This window comes from Podarcis bocagei (assembly GCF_964188305.1).
Source record: "Podarcis bocagei genome assembly, chromosome: 9".
Classification (NCBI taxonomy): Eukaryota; Metazoa; Chordata; class Lepidosauria; order Squamata; family Lacertidae; genus Podarcis; species Podarcis bocagei.
In genome coordinates this window covers 8,608,325-8,624,934 of record NC_138134.1, presented here as the reverse complement: position 1 = coordinate 8,624,934, position 16,610 = coordinate 8,608,325, and the positions used below count along the sequence as shown (strand labels likewise).

At 45.4% G+C, this 16,610-nt stretch overlaps 1 protein-coding gene across 2 annotated transcripts in view; it reads left to right on the top strand.

Moving 5' to 3' along the window:
• Nucleotides 1-3,013: 3,013 nt before the first annotated feature.
• Nucleotides 3,014-16,610, top strand: part of FAM184B (family with sequence similarity 184 member B) — a 77,469-nt gene continuing 63,872 nt past the window's right edge. Inside the window, exon 1 of one of the 2 annotated variants that reach the window (XM_081207623.1) lies at nt 3,014-3,701. In XM_081207623.1, the coding sequence (XP_081063749.1) occupies nt 3,561-3,701 (141 nt within the window). In that variant the 5' untranslated portion in view covers nt 3,014-3,560. The remainder of the gene's footprint in view (nt 3,702-16,610) is intronic. The other variant, XM_081207622.1, reaches the window with a different exon arrangement.

Sequence of the window (16,610 nt, the reverse complement as noted above, 5' to 3'; positions counted from 1 at the left end):
GTCTCCTTAGTATTCAAAATAAACTTTGGATCTTGTAATCACCTGGATTCCCATTGAAGCTAATTGGGATCCAGTTTGGATTTCACATACAGTGGTACCTCGGGTTAAGTACTTAATTCGTTCCGGAGGTCCGTACTTGACCTGAAACTGTTCTTAACCTGAAGCACCACTTTAGCTAATGGGGCCTCCTGCTTCTGCCGTGCTGCCGGAGCACAATTTCTGTTCTCATCCTGAAGCAAAGTTCTTAACCTGGAGCTGGGTTAGCGGAGTCTGTAACCTGAAGTGTATGTAACCTGAAGCGTATGTAACCCGAGGTACCACTGTAGTTTTGCAAGAATTAATGCATTTTACAGCCCACGGTGAGTGAGTAAATCTAGCCAAGGACAGAGTGGTGTGGGAGTATCACTACAAGCTACAACCTTACAAGTTTTTGTTTTTAATAATATTTATTGAAAAAAGGATTTTTAAAATCACAAAGAAAAGAAAAAGACAAAATTACAGGGGGGGGGAGACAAAAACAGAAATAAAAAAGAAAAAAGAAAACCATCCTTTTCAAATTCTCCACTTTCTTTACCTTCTTTCCATGACCTCCTCCTCCTCCCATCTCTTGTATCTTGATTGATAAATTGTCACAGCAAATCCTTTCCATAATTCATAGTATTCTGTCTATACATTACCTTGCTCTATTTTCATCTTATCTTATATTAAACCTTAAAACTTAAAATTTAAATCTTATTTATACCAACTTCTCATAACCATTACCTTTTTACCTAGTTCTTTAAACATTCTTACAAGAGCCTAGTAATTTCGTTTCAACATTTTTGCAATTTCATAAAAACATTTCTGACGATAAAAAAAGGAGAATAAAAACAATCAAATCTTCTTCCAGCGTCCCCTCCCCCCGGTCCTGGGACTATCAGTCCTTTTTGTCCCAATTAGTCTGGCCCATTTAACCTGGTGATCTTATATCCGAGGCCATCAAATCTCTTCCATGTCCCTTCCGCAGTTCTTCTTCATATTTTCCTTTCACTCGTGGGAACTCCAGCTTGATAGTGTTAACTTCTCAATTCTCTTTTTCTAAATAACATTCATTTCCAGGGTAGCTCAGTTGGTTGTGGGTTCAAGCAAGACTCCTGAATTGCAGGGGGCTGGACTAGATGACCCTCAGGGTCCCTTCAACGCCACAATTGTATGCTGGGCAATATATCAATATATCGTCCAACACCAGTTTGAAGTTCATACCGTGATAACTGATTCATAATATTTGAGCTGGCAATATATCGCGCATCACAATGTGTGTAAGGGCTAGGCGATATCTGGGTTTCAAAATCGCGGTAACTCACCAGCTAAACACTGGCAATGTTATCACCAGCTAAGCCAAAACGGATCGAAACAGGACTTTGCTTTGGGCTTGGCTACCAAATGGTAAGGGACGCGGGTGGTGCTGTGGGTTAAACCACCAAGCCTAGGACTTGCCAATCAGAAGGTTGGCGGTTCGAATCCCCACGATGGGGTGAGCTCCTGCTGCTCGGTCCCTGCTCCTGCCAACCTAGCAATTCGAAAGCACGTCAAAGTGCAAGTAGATAAATAGGTACCGTTCTGGCGGGAAGGTAAACGGCGTTTCCGTGTGCTGCTCTGGTTTGCCAGAAGTGGCTTAGTCATGCTGGCCACATGATCCGGAAGCTGTACGCCGGCTCCCTCGGCCAATAAAGCGAGATGAGCACCACAACCTCAGAGTCGGCCATGACTGGACCTAATGGTCAGGGGTCCCTTTACCTTTACCATTACCAAATGGTTCAGGACAATCCAAAGGACAGCGATAAGTCATAGTGAATACAAATAATCTGGGACTGCCAGGCAGAAGCCTGCTAGGATGCAGAAGCAGTAGTGACAGAAACAGCTTGCCATAACTGCAGTATGTGTTGGCAGTAGTGGCAACAACCTGCAAGGCCTGGTGGTGGTGGCCTGCGAGTCCTCCTGGCAGCAACAGGAGGGGCAGCAGTAGCGGTGGCAGCCTGCGAGGCTGTAACAGCACCCTGCAAGGTGTTGTGGAGGTGGCGGCAAAGGACCCCTGGGTCCATTCAAAGGCAACTATGGGATGTGGTGTTCCATCTTGCTGCAGGCTGAGGGAGCCGGCATTTGTCCACAGACAGCTTTCCAGGTCATGTGGCCAGCATGACTAGACCAGTTCTGGCACAATGGAACACCATGACAGAAGCCAGAACGCATAGAAACACCGTTTACCTTCCCGCCACAGTGGTACCTATTTATATATTTGCACGGGCGTGCTTTCTAACTGCTAGGTTGGCAGGAGCTGGGACAGAGCAACGGGAGCTCACTCCGTCGCGGGGATTTGAACTGCCAACCTTCCCATCAGCAAGCCCAAGAGGCTCAGTGGTTTAGACCACAGCAGCACCCGCTCCCTTATATTGTCCTTATATTGTCAATTGTACCACCAATTGGTAAAGGTAAATGTAAAGGGACCCCTGACCATTAGGTCCAGTCGTGGTCGACTCTGGGGTTGTGGCGCTCATCTCGCTTTACTGGCCGAGGTCAGCTTCCAGGTCACGTGGCCAGCATGACTAAGCCGCTTCCGGCGAACCAGAGCAGTGCATGGAAACGCCTTTTACCTTCCCGCTGGAGCGGTACCTATTTATCTACTTGCACTTTGACGTGCTTTCGAACTGCTAGGTTGGCAGGAGCAGGGACCGAGCAACAGGAGCTCACCCATCGCGGGGATTCGAACCTCCGACCTTCTGATCGGCCAGTCCTAGGCTCTGTGGTTTAACCCACAGCGCCACCCGCGTCCCATCCACCAATTGGTAGCCAAGCCCCAAACCCAAAGTCTCATTTGGCTGCATTTTGCCTTGTCTGCTGCTGAAAGTGTCTCTCCCCTGCGCTATTAAGCGATGGGATCATTTGCTGCCAGAAGTTGCCCAGCAGCTTCCGAGGAAGCAGAAAAGGCCGAGATCCAGGGCGCGCATCAGCAAGCCGTAGGCAACCTCGGCGAGCGGAGGCGTTGAAGGAGAGGTGCTGCTGGGAACCTAGGCGGGGTGGGCACGATCCTGGCTCGCCTTGGACGTCTCCGCCCGGTCACCGTCGAAGCGGGACGCTGCGCCAGACAAACTCACTCACTCTCTCCAGGTTTAATCCGGCGCGGCTGCATCCTTTTTTCGCTCCTTCTTCTCCGGGGGCGGGCAAGCGGCTGGGCGTCTCCGCCAGGGAATGCGCAGCATCCCGCCCGCGTGGTCTCATCTCTCGGGGGCGGAGGCCGATCCCTTCGCCGAGAGGGGAGGGCCACGATCAACGGGCGGAGGAGTGGGTGGGCGGGCGCGCGCGTGGGGTTCTCGCCTTCTCCTTGCGCGCGGCTTCCTTGTGTTGTGGATCGGGCGCAGCAGGGAAGCTTAGCCGGCATGCGAGGCGCAATTGGAAATTGAGGGCTCCCCGTGTTTCTTCTATTTTCTAGCTAGCGAGGAAAGGCTGTGTGTGTGTGTGTGTGCGTGTGCGTGTGTGTGTGGCACGACAAGGCGATCGCAACACGCGAAGAGATTTTTTTCCCGATGGCTTCCGGCGCCAGCCAAATCCCCCAGCTCCGGACTTGCAACGGGGCTCCGGGAGCGCGTCCTGCGCGCAGCGCGTCGGAGGAAAGCGACCCGGACCTGCAGGTGAAAATGTGCAAGAAGATCGCGCAGCTCACCAAGGTAAAAATAAATAAATGCAATACAATACGGGGCGTGTGTGTGTTGAGGGTCGCTGGCAGCTGCTGCTGCTGCAGGCAAGGAGAAGTTTACGCGTGTGCTTCCCATCTGCCAAGGAAGGGAAACGCCTAGAAACTTTCGTTTCCGTCGGGAGAGCGCGAGACTCTCCATCGCAGGGTCGTGGGTTCGAGAGACAGATCCTTGCATGGCAGCGGGTTGGACTAGATGACCCTAGGGGTACCCCCGCAACTCTCTCCAAGAGTCTAGTGATTTCCCCCTTGGGATGGAAAAGATCGGCCGTCTTGGACGCCTGACCGCCTCCATCCTCTCTAGTCTAGCGATTTAAAACAATGGGGGGAAAGCAGCAGCCAGCGCTGGTTGCAGGTTGCATGGTGAAATTAGCCCTGCTTTTAACGACGTGGTGGAGTCGATCTTCAACAAACCGCCAGGGAAGTTTTGCTTTTGCTTTTTGGTTTTTTTTTGCAGTGCTAATATTGGATGTTGCCTGTAGCTGTCGTGGAGAGAACGGAGAACTTGTCCTTTCAGTCAGGATAAGGGCGCAAATGAGGAAATAGAATGTTTAATAGAAATACAGTGGTACCTCGGGTTAAGTACTTAATTCGTTCCAGAGGTCCGTTCTTAACCTGAAACTGTTCTTAACCTGAAGCACCACTTTAGCTAATGGGGCCTCCTGCTGCCGCCGGAGCCTGATTTCTGTTCTCATCCTGAAGCAAAGTACTTAATCCGACGTAATATTTCTGGGTTAGCGGAGTCTGTAACCTGAAGCGTATGTAACCTGAAGCGTATGTAACCTGAGGTGCCACTGTACTGGAATGCTGCTCAGCTGCATCTTGTACAGAGGTACCTCAGGTTACATACGCTTCAGATTACAGACTCCGCTAACCCAGAAATAGTACCTCAGGTTAAGAACTTTGCTTCAGGATGATAACAGAAATCAGGCAGCGGTGGCACAGCGGCAGCGGGAGGCCCCATTAGCTAAAGTGGTGCTTCAGGTTAAGAACAGTTTCAGGTTAAGAACGGACCTCTAGAATGAATTAAGTTCTTAACCCGAGGTACCACTATATTCTGTTTCAGGTTTTCAAGGTGGCCACAGGGCCGGCCCACCCAAGGGGCCCGGTGAGGTGACCGCTTTAGGCGGCAGGACCCCTAGGAGCAGCAGATCCCAACATCAGTCTTTCTAGTCCACTTGTTCCTAATGTAGAGATTTACTCATCCCTTTCTCCCTGGCAGGGAGGGGGCACCATTTTGGGGGTTGTTGCCTCAGGCGCCAAAATGTCTTGGACAGATGATAGCAGCGAGTTTCTCAGAGGCTTGGTGAGGGCAGCAGGACAGGCAGAGTGATGCAGCTGTATCTTCTTATTGGCCCAATGCTTGCAGCCTAACACAGTAAAGCACATCAAGAAGTGAATATTGCGGTGGTGGAGAAGAAAACTTGAGAATTTTTAAATAGCAGGGTTTTCTCTTGGTGTTTCGGTTTCATTTTGATTTTGCACAATAGATTCTGGGCAGGAGATCTGCAGTATATCATAGCGGTGAGATCTTGTCATCTCCACAGCAACAGTTCTGGTTCTTGGTGGAGAAGAATTGGTCCTGGGCATGGACACCACTAAATACATAAATCGCCTCACCTTATGTGAATAAAATATGCTATTTTAACACAGGGATTGAGAGTGACCTGAAGGAGATGCTACCATTTTAATACAATACACTTCTTGAAGAACTTGCAAGACATTTGTGAACTGAAAATAGTCATTCAGTTTTTTACTGGACATTTAGTTAATATAGTATATTATAGTATATTATAGTATATTATAGTGGATAGCCTTCCTCTCTCCCATCATTTTATTTGTCTCCTTGCTCAATGCAAAGTGTAATTAATATATCAGTTGTAAAAAACAAACAAACCTGTGTTTCCAACCTTTATTTGCACTGGCCCTCAAATTTATCTACTTTCCAAAAAAAAAAAAAATAATTAAAAAAAAAATGCTTAGCCTTGCTATTTCTGCTTAGGATAATATTGCTTGATTATAGTCCATGCTAATTAACTTAATAGATCTGGTTTGTGGGTGGTAGTTTCTGCCTGAATATGGAACTGAACAATATCAGTATATTTTAAATATTTTGTCAGCCTGTCCTTTAATTCTACGCTTACTTGTGGGTTCTAACTCCCGTAAGTGAAATTCAACTGCTCAGTGAACCAGACTAAAGGATACATTTACCATTTGAGATTCCCTTGGGCTTCTTGCATTTTAATAGAAATAGCATTTGTGAGGATGAATATCAGGATTTCAGCATGAAGGAAGAGTGGTTTGACCTTTTCATCCCATACCATCTCCTCTCCAAAAATCCCACATGGGTGCCATTGAAACCTTGTCCTTCATCTCAGTAGAAAATAAAACATACCTGTCAATTAATTCAGTCATGGATACACAATCTTGCTAACAGCAACCTTGTAGCATGCAAGTGTTTTTATATACCACATAGCTCTGACCTCCCTACTGAATACAGTCGTACCTTGGAAGTCAAATGGAATCTGTTCCGGAAGTCCATTCAACTTCCAAAACATTTGGAAACCAAAGAGCAGCTTCTGATTGGCTGCAAGAAGCTCCGGCAGCCAATCAGAAGCCACGGAAGCCCCGTCGGGCGTACGGCTTCCAAAAATAGTTTGCAAACCGGAACAGTCACTTCCGGGTTTGCAGCATTTGGGAGCCAAAACGTTCGAGAACTAAGCTGTTTTAAAACCAAGGTATGACTATACTGATTTTGGTCTGGGTGTGCTAGAAATGGGGCTAAAAATATTGTTACACTTTTGTAGGCATTTTGATATTCATGCCTGCTTAGTTACTTTCCCCCACACCCTAAGAACCATATCCCATACTCTGCAATTGATGGAACATAGGAAGGTTTTCAGTTATGTTACACAACATTTAATTATATACGCAACATATAATTTAGCTGCTTGTGATCAGTTTTAAAAGGAGCTTTTTACTATTGATGGTCTGTAGGTAGTACGTGACCTGTAATTTCCAGGAGGCTTTTATGTGTGCACACTCAAAAATGGAGGTTCCAGTTTCCACACAAGCAACTCTATTCTTAAGTTTAGATTTTGTCAAGAATATGCAAAAGCGAAAACAACAACCCTATTTAGATGTTTACGGCTCTGGGATGTGAACATTGCATACTTCTGCAATCTGCTTGTGATTTCCACTCATGCCTTAATAATGACAAACCATGTGTTTTGTGCATGGATAATACAAAGTACGTAGAAATGTATACACGAGTGAGTTTTTATACGTTTTCAGAAGACCAAGTATGTGTTTTGTAATAGTTCCATCTATATGCATGGATGCACAAACTTCACACATGAATAAACCTTGATTCTACAGGAAACATGAGCTAAATGGCCAAATACACGGTTAGTTAAAGTTTATAGGTCTGTAAAGAACACACCACCGTTCTAAGGGAAGCAGCTGGAAGTGGTGCTTTAAAACAAAGAGCTAGAAAGTGCCTAGAGAGTGTGGCCTTTTGCCCACCATGCAGCCCTTTCACCACATGCTGCGGTTAAACTAAAGGTTAAGGGACACGGTTGGTGCTGTGGGTTAAACCACAGAGCCTAGGACTTGCTGACCAGAAGGTTGGCGGTTTGAATCCCCGCAACGGGGTGAGCTCCCATTGCTCGGTCCCTGCTCCTGCCCACCTAGCAGTTCGAAAGCACGTCAAAGTGCAAGTAGATAAATAGGTACTAATCTGGCGGGAATGTAAATGGCGTTTCCGTGCGCTGCTCTGGTTCACCAGAAGCAGCTTAGTCACACGGGCCACATGAGTCGGAAGCTGAATAAAGCGAGATGAGCGCTGCAACCCCAGAGTCGGCCATGACTGGACCTAATGGTCAGGGGTCCCTTTACCTTTAAAGGTAAAGGACCCCTGACAGTTAAGTCCAGTCGCAAATGACTCTGGGGTTACGGCGCTCATCTCGCTTTGCTGGCCGAGGGAGCCGACGTTTGTCCACAGACAGTTTTTCTGGGTCATGTGGCCAGCATGACTAAACTGCTTCTGACGAAACCAGAGCAGCGCACGGAAACGCTGTTTACCTTCCCGCTGGAGCGGTACCTATTTATTTACTTGCACTTTGAAGTGCTTTCGAACTGCTAGGTTGGCAGGAGCAGGGACCGAGCAACGGGAGCTCACCCCGTCGTGGGGATTCGAACCGCTGACCTTCTGATCGGCAAGTCCTAGACTCTGTGGTTTAACCCACAGCGCCACCCTCATCCCAATGAAACTTTAAGCAATGCATTTGGGAGGGAAACTTCCTGCTTCCCTGATACTTGATGGGCTGGATACCTGCTGAGAGAGATCCCCAAAAGGAAGGCAATGTGTCCTTCTATGTAGGTTGCGCAGAACTGCGATGTACTTTGTAGGATCCTTGCAATATGCAAGCCTTCCCTCTGTAAAAAAACCCACCTGCTAGGCATTTTGCTAGGATGTATGTAAAGGCCTTTGAGATTCCAGGGGAGGAAGGCTGTAATCAGAAATGTCACACAGGATCAGTGACAGCTATTAATAACTACTGATGGGATATTTTAAAGGATGTCAGATTGGCCGGGTGAAGTATTAATTTCATTATAAACCTGCATCCTGGTGTCTCGTTCACCAGACTATAAGGCGAGTTTGCAAGCAGATAGCCTAACTCAATGCTTCCATCAGGATAAGTGTGTGTATAAGTTTAGCTAAAGTCATATTTTGTTGTTGTTATGGAGGGACAAAATCTTGGCACTGAAGGCTGAGTAGGGCTGAGGCAGGTAGGGCACCCTTGCCCTGATCCAAATTAGAGCCCTCTTCATGACCACAGCTGCTTTAAAGGGAACAACAGCAGCAACCACACATAGAAAGGCAGTCACATTTGAAACAGCAACGCCATGCCCACCACAAATTATTCCAGAGTAATCGAAACTCTTCGTTGCAGCATTTTTTTACCTTCACCTTTCTGAGATTTCCCATGTGATAAAATGTCTTTGTCGACATGGTGCTGGTGCAAAACGAAGTATGTTGTTGTTTAGTCATTTAGTCGTGTCCGACTCTTCGTGACCCCCTGGACCAGAGCACGCCAGGCACTCCTGTCTTCCACTGCCTCCCGCAGTTTGGTCAGACTCATGCTGGTAGCTTCGAGAACACTGTCCCACCATCTCGTCCTCTGTTGTCCCCTTCTCCTTGTGCCCTCCATCTTTCCCAACATCAGGGTCTTTTCCAGGGAGTCTTCTCTTCTCATGAGGTGGCCAAAGTCTTGGAGCCTCAGCTTCACGATCTGTCCTTCCAGTGAGCACTCAGGGCTGATTTCCTTAAGAATGGAGAGGTTTGATCTTGCAGTCCATGGGACTCTCAAGAGTCTCCTCCAGCACCATAATTCAAAAGCATCAATTCTTCGGCGATCAGCCTTCTTTATGGTCCAGCTCTCACTTCCATACATCACTACTGGGAAAACCATAGCTTTAGCTATACGGACCTTTGATGCAAGGTAATGTCTCTGCTTTTTAAGATGATGTCTAGGTTTGTCATTGCTTTTCTCCCAAGAAGCAGGCGTCTTTTAATTTCATGGCTGCTGTCACCATCTGCAGTGTTCATGGAGCCCAAGAAAGTAAAATCTCTCACTACCTCCATTTCTTCCCCTTCTATTTGCCAGGAGGTGATGGGAAGTATAGAAAGCATAATTCCTGGATGCCAAGATACAAGTTTTGGGCAAGAAGTCTTTGGTGAGAGAACTCCAGCAGAAATTTAAAACCCACAAACTATGCATCAAAGCAAAGCATGGAAATATAGGCTGTTAGACCTTTAGAATATGCCCTTCCAAGCTCCTTCCAAAGTTTCCTTTCTCCCCCAGCAAAGGAAAAGACCACAGATTTGATAAGTTAAAAGATGGGTTTACTTACAAACACTCCAAAGGTCAGGTTCATGTGCTTTTCCATACATTAGTCAGAAAGGTTGCACAGGCAGTAAAATGTAGCTTAGTTGAACAGCATGGATGTTGAACTGCCCTGAAACAGTAAGTCCCATGCTCACGCAAGGAGACTACTGTACGGTGTGTGAGACTAACAGAATCCCTCTTCTGTCTCTTTGGCCCATCCTCAAGTGCAAATATCAAAAGCCAGCAAACTGCCAAGCAGAGCACCTGGGAAGAGAGTAGTAAATGTGTAAAATAAGCCAGTGTGTTATAGCGGTTAAGAGCGGGGGACTCATAATCTGGTGAACCGGGTTCGATTCCCCGCTCTTCCACATGCAGCTGCTGGGTGACCTTGGGCTAGTCACACTTCTCTGAAGTCTCTCAGTCTCACTCACCTCATAGAGTGTTTGTTGTGGGGGAGGAAGGGAAAGGAGTTTGTTAGCCACTTTCAGACTCCTTAGGGTAGTGATAAAGCAGGATATCAGATCCAAACTCTTCTTCTTCTTCTTCTAAACCAGAGCTCCCTGCCCATAATACAGTGGTACCTCAGGTTACAGATGCTTCAGGTTACAGACTCCGCTAACCCAGAAATAGTACCTCGGGTACTATTTGCTTCAGGATGAGAACAGAAATTGTGCTCTGGCGTCACAGCAGCAGCAGGAGGCCCCATTAGCTAAAGTGGTGCTTCAGGTTAAGAACAGTTTCAGATTAAGAACGGACCTCTGGAACGAATTAAGTTCTTAACCCGAGGCACCACTGTACCTAGTGGCACTTCCATGCAGGTGTTTATTGGGAGACAGGTGCTCCTCACGCTTACAGCTTTATTAATTAATCTGCAGTATCTCAATCCCCACCCCAATTTAGATCTCCTTTTCCTTGTCAGCTTTTCCTATACCTCCATCTGCCCAAGACTCATTCAGTAGAACTGTGCCACCTTCTGTGAACAACCATCTGTCCAACCTCCAAAACACATAACTGTTGTCAGCAAGCAAGGAAAGCTAAAACTTCTAATGGAAATGCGCGTACACACAGACACACACCCTGCAATTTTCAGGAATAAGCTAGTTAACAAATAAAGCTATCAGTGCAGTAGTACAATATAATCAATAGTGGAAATTGGGGCTGGGCAATAGCCCGTTTTCAACCTCACAATATATTACCGGCTAAATATCTTGATATATCATGATATATATCTGTGATGGCAGAGGGCCTTGCTGGGGCTCCCTGAGGCAGCAGAAGATCCCACAGAAGCACTGACCAGGATATTCCTGGATGTTCTTCAATCTATGGGATTTTTAACCTACTCCAGGGCAGATTTCAGGACCAGGGCAGCTCCAAGAAATTACAGTGGTACCTCTGGTTGTGAATGGGATCCATTCTGGAGGCCCATTCGCAACAGAAAAAAGCGCAATCTGAAGCGCTGTATCTGCGCAGGTGCGTGGTGCAATTTGGTGCTTGTGCGCATCCGTGAGCGGTGAAGCATGTCAAAGTGCAAGTTGCTTCTGGGGAAGGAGAAAGGAGGGGAGGTTGACCCAACATGGTGGGTGGCGCAGAGGGTTAAACCCGATACTACAAGTGCAAGACAAGACACGTACCATGCATTCACATGTTTCATGCCACACCTATTTTGACCCTGAGTAAATACCGTATTTTTCGCTCTATAGGACGCACCCAACCATAGGACGCACCTTGTTTTAGAGGGGAGAGAACAAGAAAAAAAATTCTACCCTTCTCTGCTCAGCGCCCCATTTCTCCTCCCACTTGGCTGAAGGGGCGCTGCGCAGCTCTCCCTCTCTGCTGAAGCCAGGAGAGTCTTGCTCTCCCAGCTTCAGCAAAAGGAACCCTTCAGGCAGCTATCCCTGAAACCTGAAGAGTGAGAGGGGTCAGTGCACACCGACCCCTCTCGCTCTCCAGGCTTCAGCGATAGCAACGTGAAGCCTCCAGAGCATGGAGCACTCCCTCTGTGCTTCGCAGGCTTTGTGTTGCTATCGCTGAAACCAAGGAGCCTGCATTCGCTCCATAGGACGCACACACATTCCCCCTTAATTTTTGGAGGGGAAAAAGTGCGTCCTATAGAGCGAAAAATACGGTAGCAGAGGAAAGTGGCAGAAAGCGGAGAGAGACAGAGCAAGCAGAGATTAGAGAAAAGACAAGTGTGCTGGCAATATCCATGCACAGACAGGGCCTAGCAGCAGAAGTCTCTGAGTGCAGCTGTTTTGAAGGAGGAGCAGACAAATAAGGGAGCTAATGAAGCTTGAAGTAGCAGGCTGTGCGTTTCCTAGATGAACTCAATCTCAAAAGCAAGTTATCTTTGCCTTTCTCCTGAGCTCTGAATTTCCTTGATTCTTTGGAATACATAATTTATGGACCCATTAGAGAAACCAGTACATGGATAATGAGATTATCGTTTTTTATTGTGGTTAGAGGAAGTTGTGTGTCAAACTTCGCATGCTGCGCTTGAAAAGCTAACCGAAAGCTTGGCACCCCAATTTGGCAAAGTGCACCAAGGACCACGACTAATCTCCTTTGCATAACACTTGGTGAGTTTAGGTCACAAACATAGAAAACCAAGCCGCGCATCATTTACATTTTTGATTTCCCTTTGGTCTAGAATAATCGCGAAAATGTCAAGTTCTTCCATTTGTTGTGAAAATCCATCTTTTAAGTATCCATGCCCTTACATCCTAAGCCCATTTATTTGAAAACACAATTTGTTTATCTCACTGAATGTTATTTCCAGGTCCGTCAGTATCATAGCTGTCAACGTTTCCCCTTTTTAAAGGGAAATTCCCTTATTCCAAATAGGATTCCTTGCAAGAAAAGGGAAAAGTTGACAGCTATGGTCAGTATAATGCAGGATTGCCTTCCAAGGCCACAATTCTTTCCACACATGGGCTGCGTACACAACGCTGGCTTAAAATGCAACTAGGTCATTATTTTTTCCAATTCAGATCAAAGCTTGTTTGGGAGAAAACTCATCAAGACGCAGTATTTAATAATGTGTGCCTGAAAGCAGCAATCTAAATTTGCCAATATGTGATTGAATTTCACCCCAAAAAAAGACAGTCCAGAAGTACGCCAAGTTTTATTTACTTAAGAATTTTAAACGCCACTTCATAATGTTTAGCTGAGAGCAGTTTACAGTGTAAATTAAAACAGTAAGATATACAACAGAACAATAAAAACATTAATCAATTAACACTGTTGAAAGAGCACTGTAAAAACTTCATTTCCAGTGCTTGAAATTAGTTACAATTTCTCTAATTAATGATTGTTCTGTATTGTTAACTGTCCTGGTTCCTTGGAGTGGGATTACTTATTCTTTAGAACAAAGAACAAACTGAATTTTCAGTGAAGTTAACATGTCCATCTCCCAAACCTTAAATTTCCACATATTTATTTTGCTGGTGTGTAGGACAACAAATGATTATCAATACATGTTTAGTTCATCATACAAAAAGGCTTGAAAGCTTCCCTAAGAATTCTTTTGTTCTGACTAAAGGGATGAGTAAAAATAAAAAGGAAATCATCTGGTATTTGCTCTCTTCTAGGATCCTCCAAAAGTGCTTTCACATCATTTACTATACTGTAGTATATTGATCTTTCAAAAGGCTCCTGCAATTACACTTAGAGCCTTCAGTTACCCTTATAAATCAGGTTTATGGCATCCAATACATTTCTGCTTTGCTTCGTGGGCCACTTTTGTTCAGTTAATTATACAGGAAATAGAGAATTAAATTAGTAAAGTTTGCGATCCTTTCTGCAGGTATTTTGTCATTCCAGTTTCAGTTTTGAGTACAAGAACACTAAAAGCTGAAGTCTCACCTAGATATGTGACATAGAATCTTCTTTTAGAAAGTTCAGCAGAGAGACTTCCATTTTTTGTACTCTAAGACTAGGGTTGCCATATGCCCGGAATTTCTCGGACATATCCGGAATACTGCTGTCTCTACCTGGGAGATCTTCCTTTCCCTGCCTCTAACATCAGACATAAGGGATGCGGGTGGCGCTGTGGGTTAAACCACAGAGCCTAGGACTTGCTGATCAGAAGGTCGGCGGTTCGAATCCCTGCGATGGGGTGAGCTCCCGTTGCTCGGTCCCAGCTCCTGCCAACCTAGCAGTTCGAAAGCACGTCAAAGTGCAAGTACATAAATAGGTACCGCTCCAGCGGGAAGGTAAACAGCATTTCCGTGTGCTGCTCTGGTTCGCCAGAAGCATCTTAGTCATGCTTGCCACATGACCTGGAAGCTGTCTGCGGACAAACGCCAGCTCCCTTGGCCAATAAAGCAAGATGAGCGCTGCAACCCCAGAGTTGGTCACGACTGGACCTAATGGTCAGGGGTCCCTTTACCTTTACCTTTAACATCAGCCATTCATCAGCTTCCTGTGAGTATCCTCATTAATGGTTTCTTCATACAACAAGAGGCAGAAATGAGAGGGAGTGTTGGACTAGATTGGCTCATGTTCAAATCCCCACTCAACAATGATGCGCTCTGAGTGACAGGATGACAAGAGCGCCTGCAGCTTTACTTATGTAGAAAAGATGCATAGAATTCCTTCTTCTACGCAACCTATTTCAGATGTAGAACACAACTCTCTTTTTTCATCTGACCTCCCCATGGGTGTCTATGGCATACCTACGTCACAAAGGTTGATGAGAGGCTCAGCGAAAAGGATAGCACAGCTTTCCAAACTGTGTGTAGTGACATGTTAGTGTGTTGGCTGCAGTGTTTAGGTGTGTTGTGTGAATGCTGCCTGCACTCCTTCTGGGGCTGGGAAGGGGTTAGTTTAACCTCTGGTTTGGTAGTAAAACGTGTGTTTCTTGTAAACATATGATGCCCACATTTTTCTTCTTTAAAAATTGTTCAATTTTATTCCATTTTTTCTCTCGTTCATCCCATTAATATTCCAATTCCATAATTTTAAAGACATGATGATTTCCAATTAAATAATTTTATTTTATTTTAATTTTTATTATCTGATTGTTTCTTCTCCTTTTTCCTCTTCCTCCTCTTCTGCCTTATACTCATTATCTTCTTCTTCATCATCTATTTCTGATTCATCCTTAGCTCCAGCTCCTTTGTCTTCTCCTTCTTCTCCATCTCCTACTTTTAGGTCCTTGTACCTTCTCAGGAATTTTCCTGTTTCCTCTTGATTCAACAGTCTGTGCTTTTTACTTTTATGAAAAAAAGAAATTCCCTCTGGAAATTCCCATTTGAAGTCAATGTTGTTTTTCTTCAAAATCTGCACCAATGGCTTATATGGCTCTCTTCGTTTTAACAATCTTATCGGTATATCTTTGAAGATGATTATATAATTTCCTTCTATGTATAATCTTTTCTCTCTGTTTTTCTGCAATATCAAATTTCTTATCTCCCTATCTTTAAAGGTGATTAAACAGTCTCCTGTAAATTTCCTTGCCTTAGTTGTTCTTACTTTCATTCTAAATGCGTTCTGTACTTTCTTTGCTACCTCCTCTATTGGTAATTCCATCCATTTAGCCAATTCTGATATCAGCCTCTCCTTAATATTTTCATTCTGTATCTCCGGGGACAGCTCTCATATTAAACATTAAAAGCTTCCCTAAACAGGGCTGCCTTCAGATGTCTTCTAAAAGTTTGGTAGTTATTTTTCTCTTTGACATCTGGTGGGAGGGCATTCCACAGGGCGGGTGCCACTGCCAAGAAGGCCCTCTACCTGGTTCCCAGTAACTTGGCTTCTCGCAGCGAGGGAACCGCCAGAAGGCCCTCGGCACTGGACCTCAGTGTCCAGGCAGAACGATGGAGGTAGAGACGCTCCTTCTTTTTTATTTTTATTTTTTTTCCCAGTCGATTCGGTTTCTCTTTTTTTATAATAAATTTTTATTAGTTTTCAATATAATCATACAATTTTATCCAAATTTTACCTGATTTTAACAAAGTACAAATTTTGGACTTCCTTCAATTTCTCTGGTAATCATCCATTTTTAGCCTTCAATACGCATTCCTTTAATTGCATTGCCATTTGTCTTCCCTCCCTTTTCTGTTTACTTTCAGCAATACCTCTTAAAATTTTACAGCAGTGCTTCTTGAAACCCCACTAGCGTTGCTTGCACCACACATATATTTTTCAGATAATCTGCAAATTTTCCCCAGCCCTCGATGAACTTTTGGTTTCGGGCATATCTTATTTTCCCAGTCAGTTTGTCCAGTTCCGCATAGTCAGTCAATTTCATTCTCCATTCTTGAATCGTCGGTATTTCCTCTTGTTTCCATTTCTGAGCCAATAGAATTCTTGCTGCCGTAACTGCATACTGGAAAAGTTTACAGTCTTTTCTTCTTATGTCTTTCCCTGCAATCCCTAAAAGAAAGGCTTCTGGTTTCTTCAGGTGGAGACGCTCCTTCAGGTATACTGGACTGAGGCCATTTAGGGCTTTAAAGGTCAGCACCAACACTTTGAATCATGCTCAGAAATGTACTGGGAGCCAGTGTAGGTCTTTCAAGACCGGTGTTATATGGTCTCAGCGGCCACTCCCAGTCACCAGTCTAGCTGCCGCATTCTGGATTAGTTGTAGTTTCCAGGTCACCTTCAAAGGTAGCCCCACGTAGAGCGCATTGCAGTAGTCCAAGCGAGAGATAACTAGAGCATGTGCCACTCTGGCCAGACAGTATGCGGGCAGGTAGGGTCTCAGCCTGCGTACCAGATGGAGCTGGTAGACACAGAATTGACCTGCGCCTCCATGGACGACTGTGAGTCCAGAATGACTCCAAGGCTGCACACCTGGTCCTTCAGGGGCACAGTTACCCCATTCAGGACCAGGGAGTCCTCCACACCCGCCCGTCTCCTGTCCCCCCAAAACAGTTCTTCTGTCTTGTCATGATTCAACCTCAATCTGTAAGCCGCCATCCATCCTCCAACCGCCTCCAGACACTTATAAATTAACCTAAGCAAAACATTCCTTTAAAAAAAATAAAAAT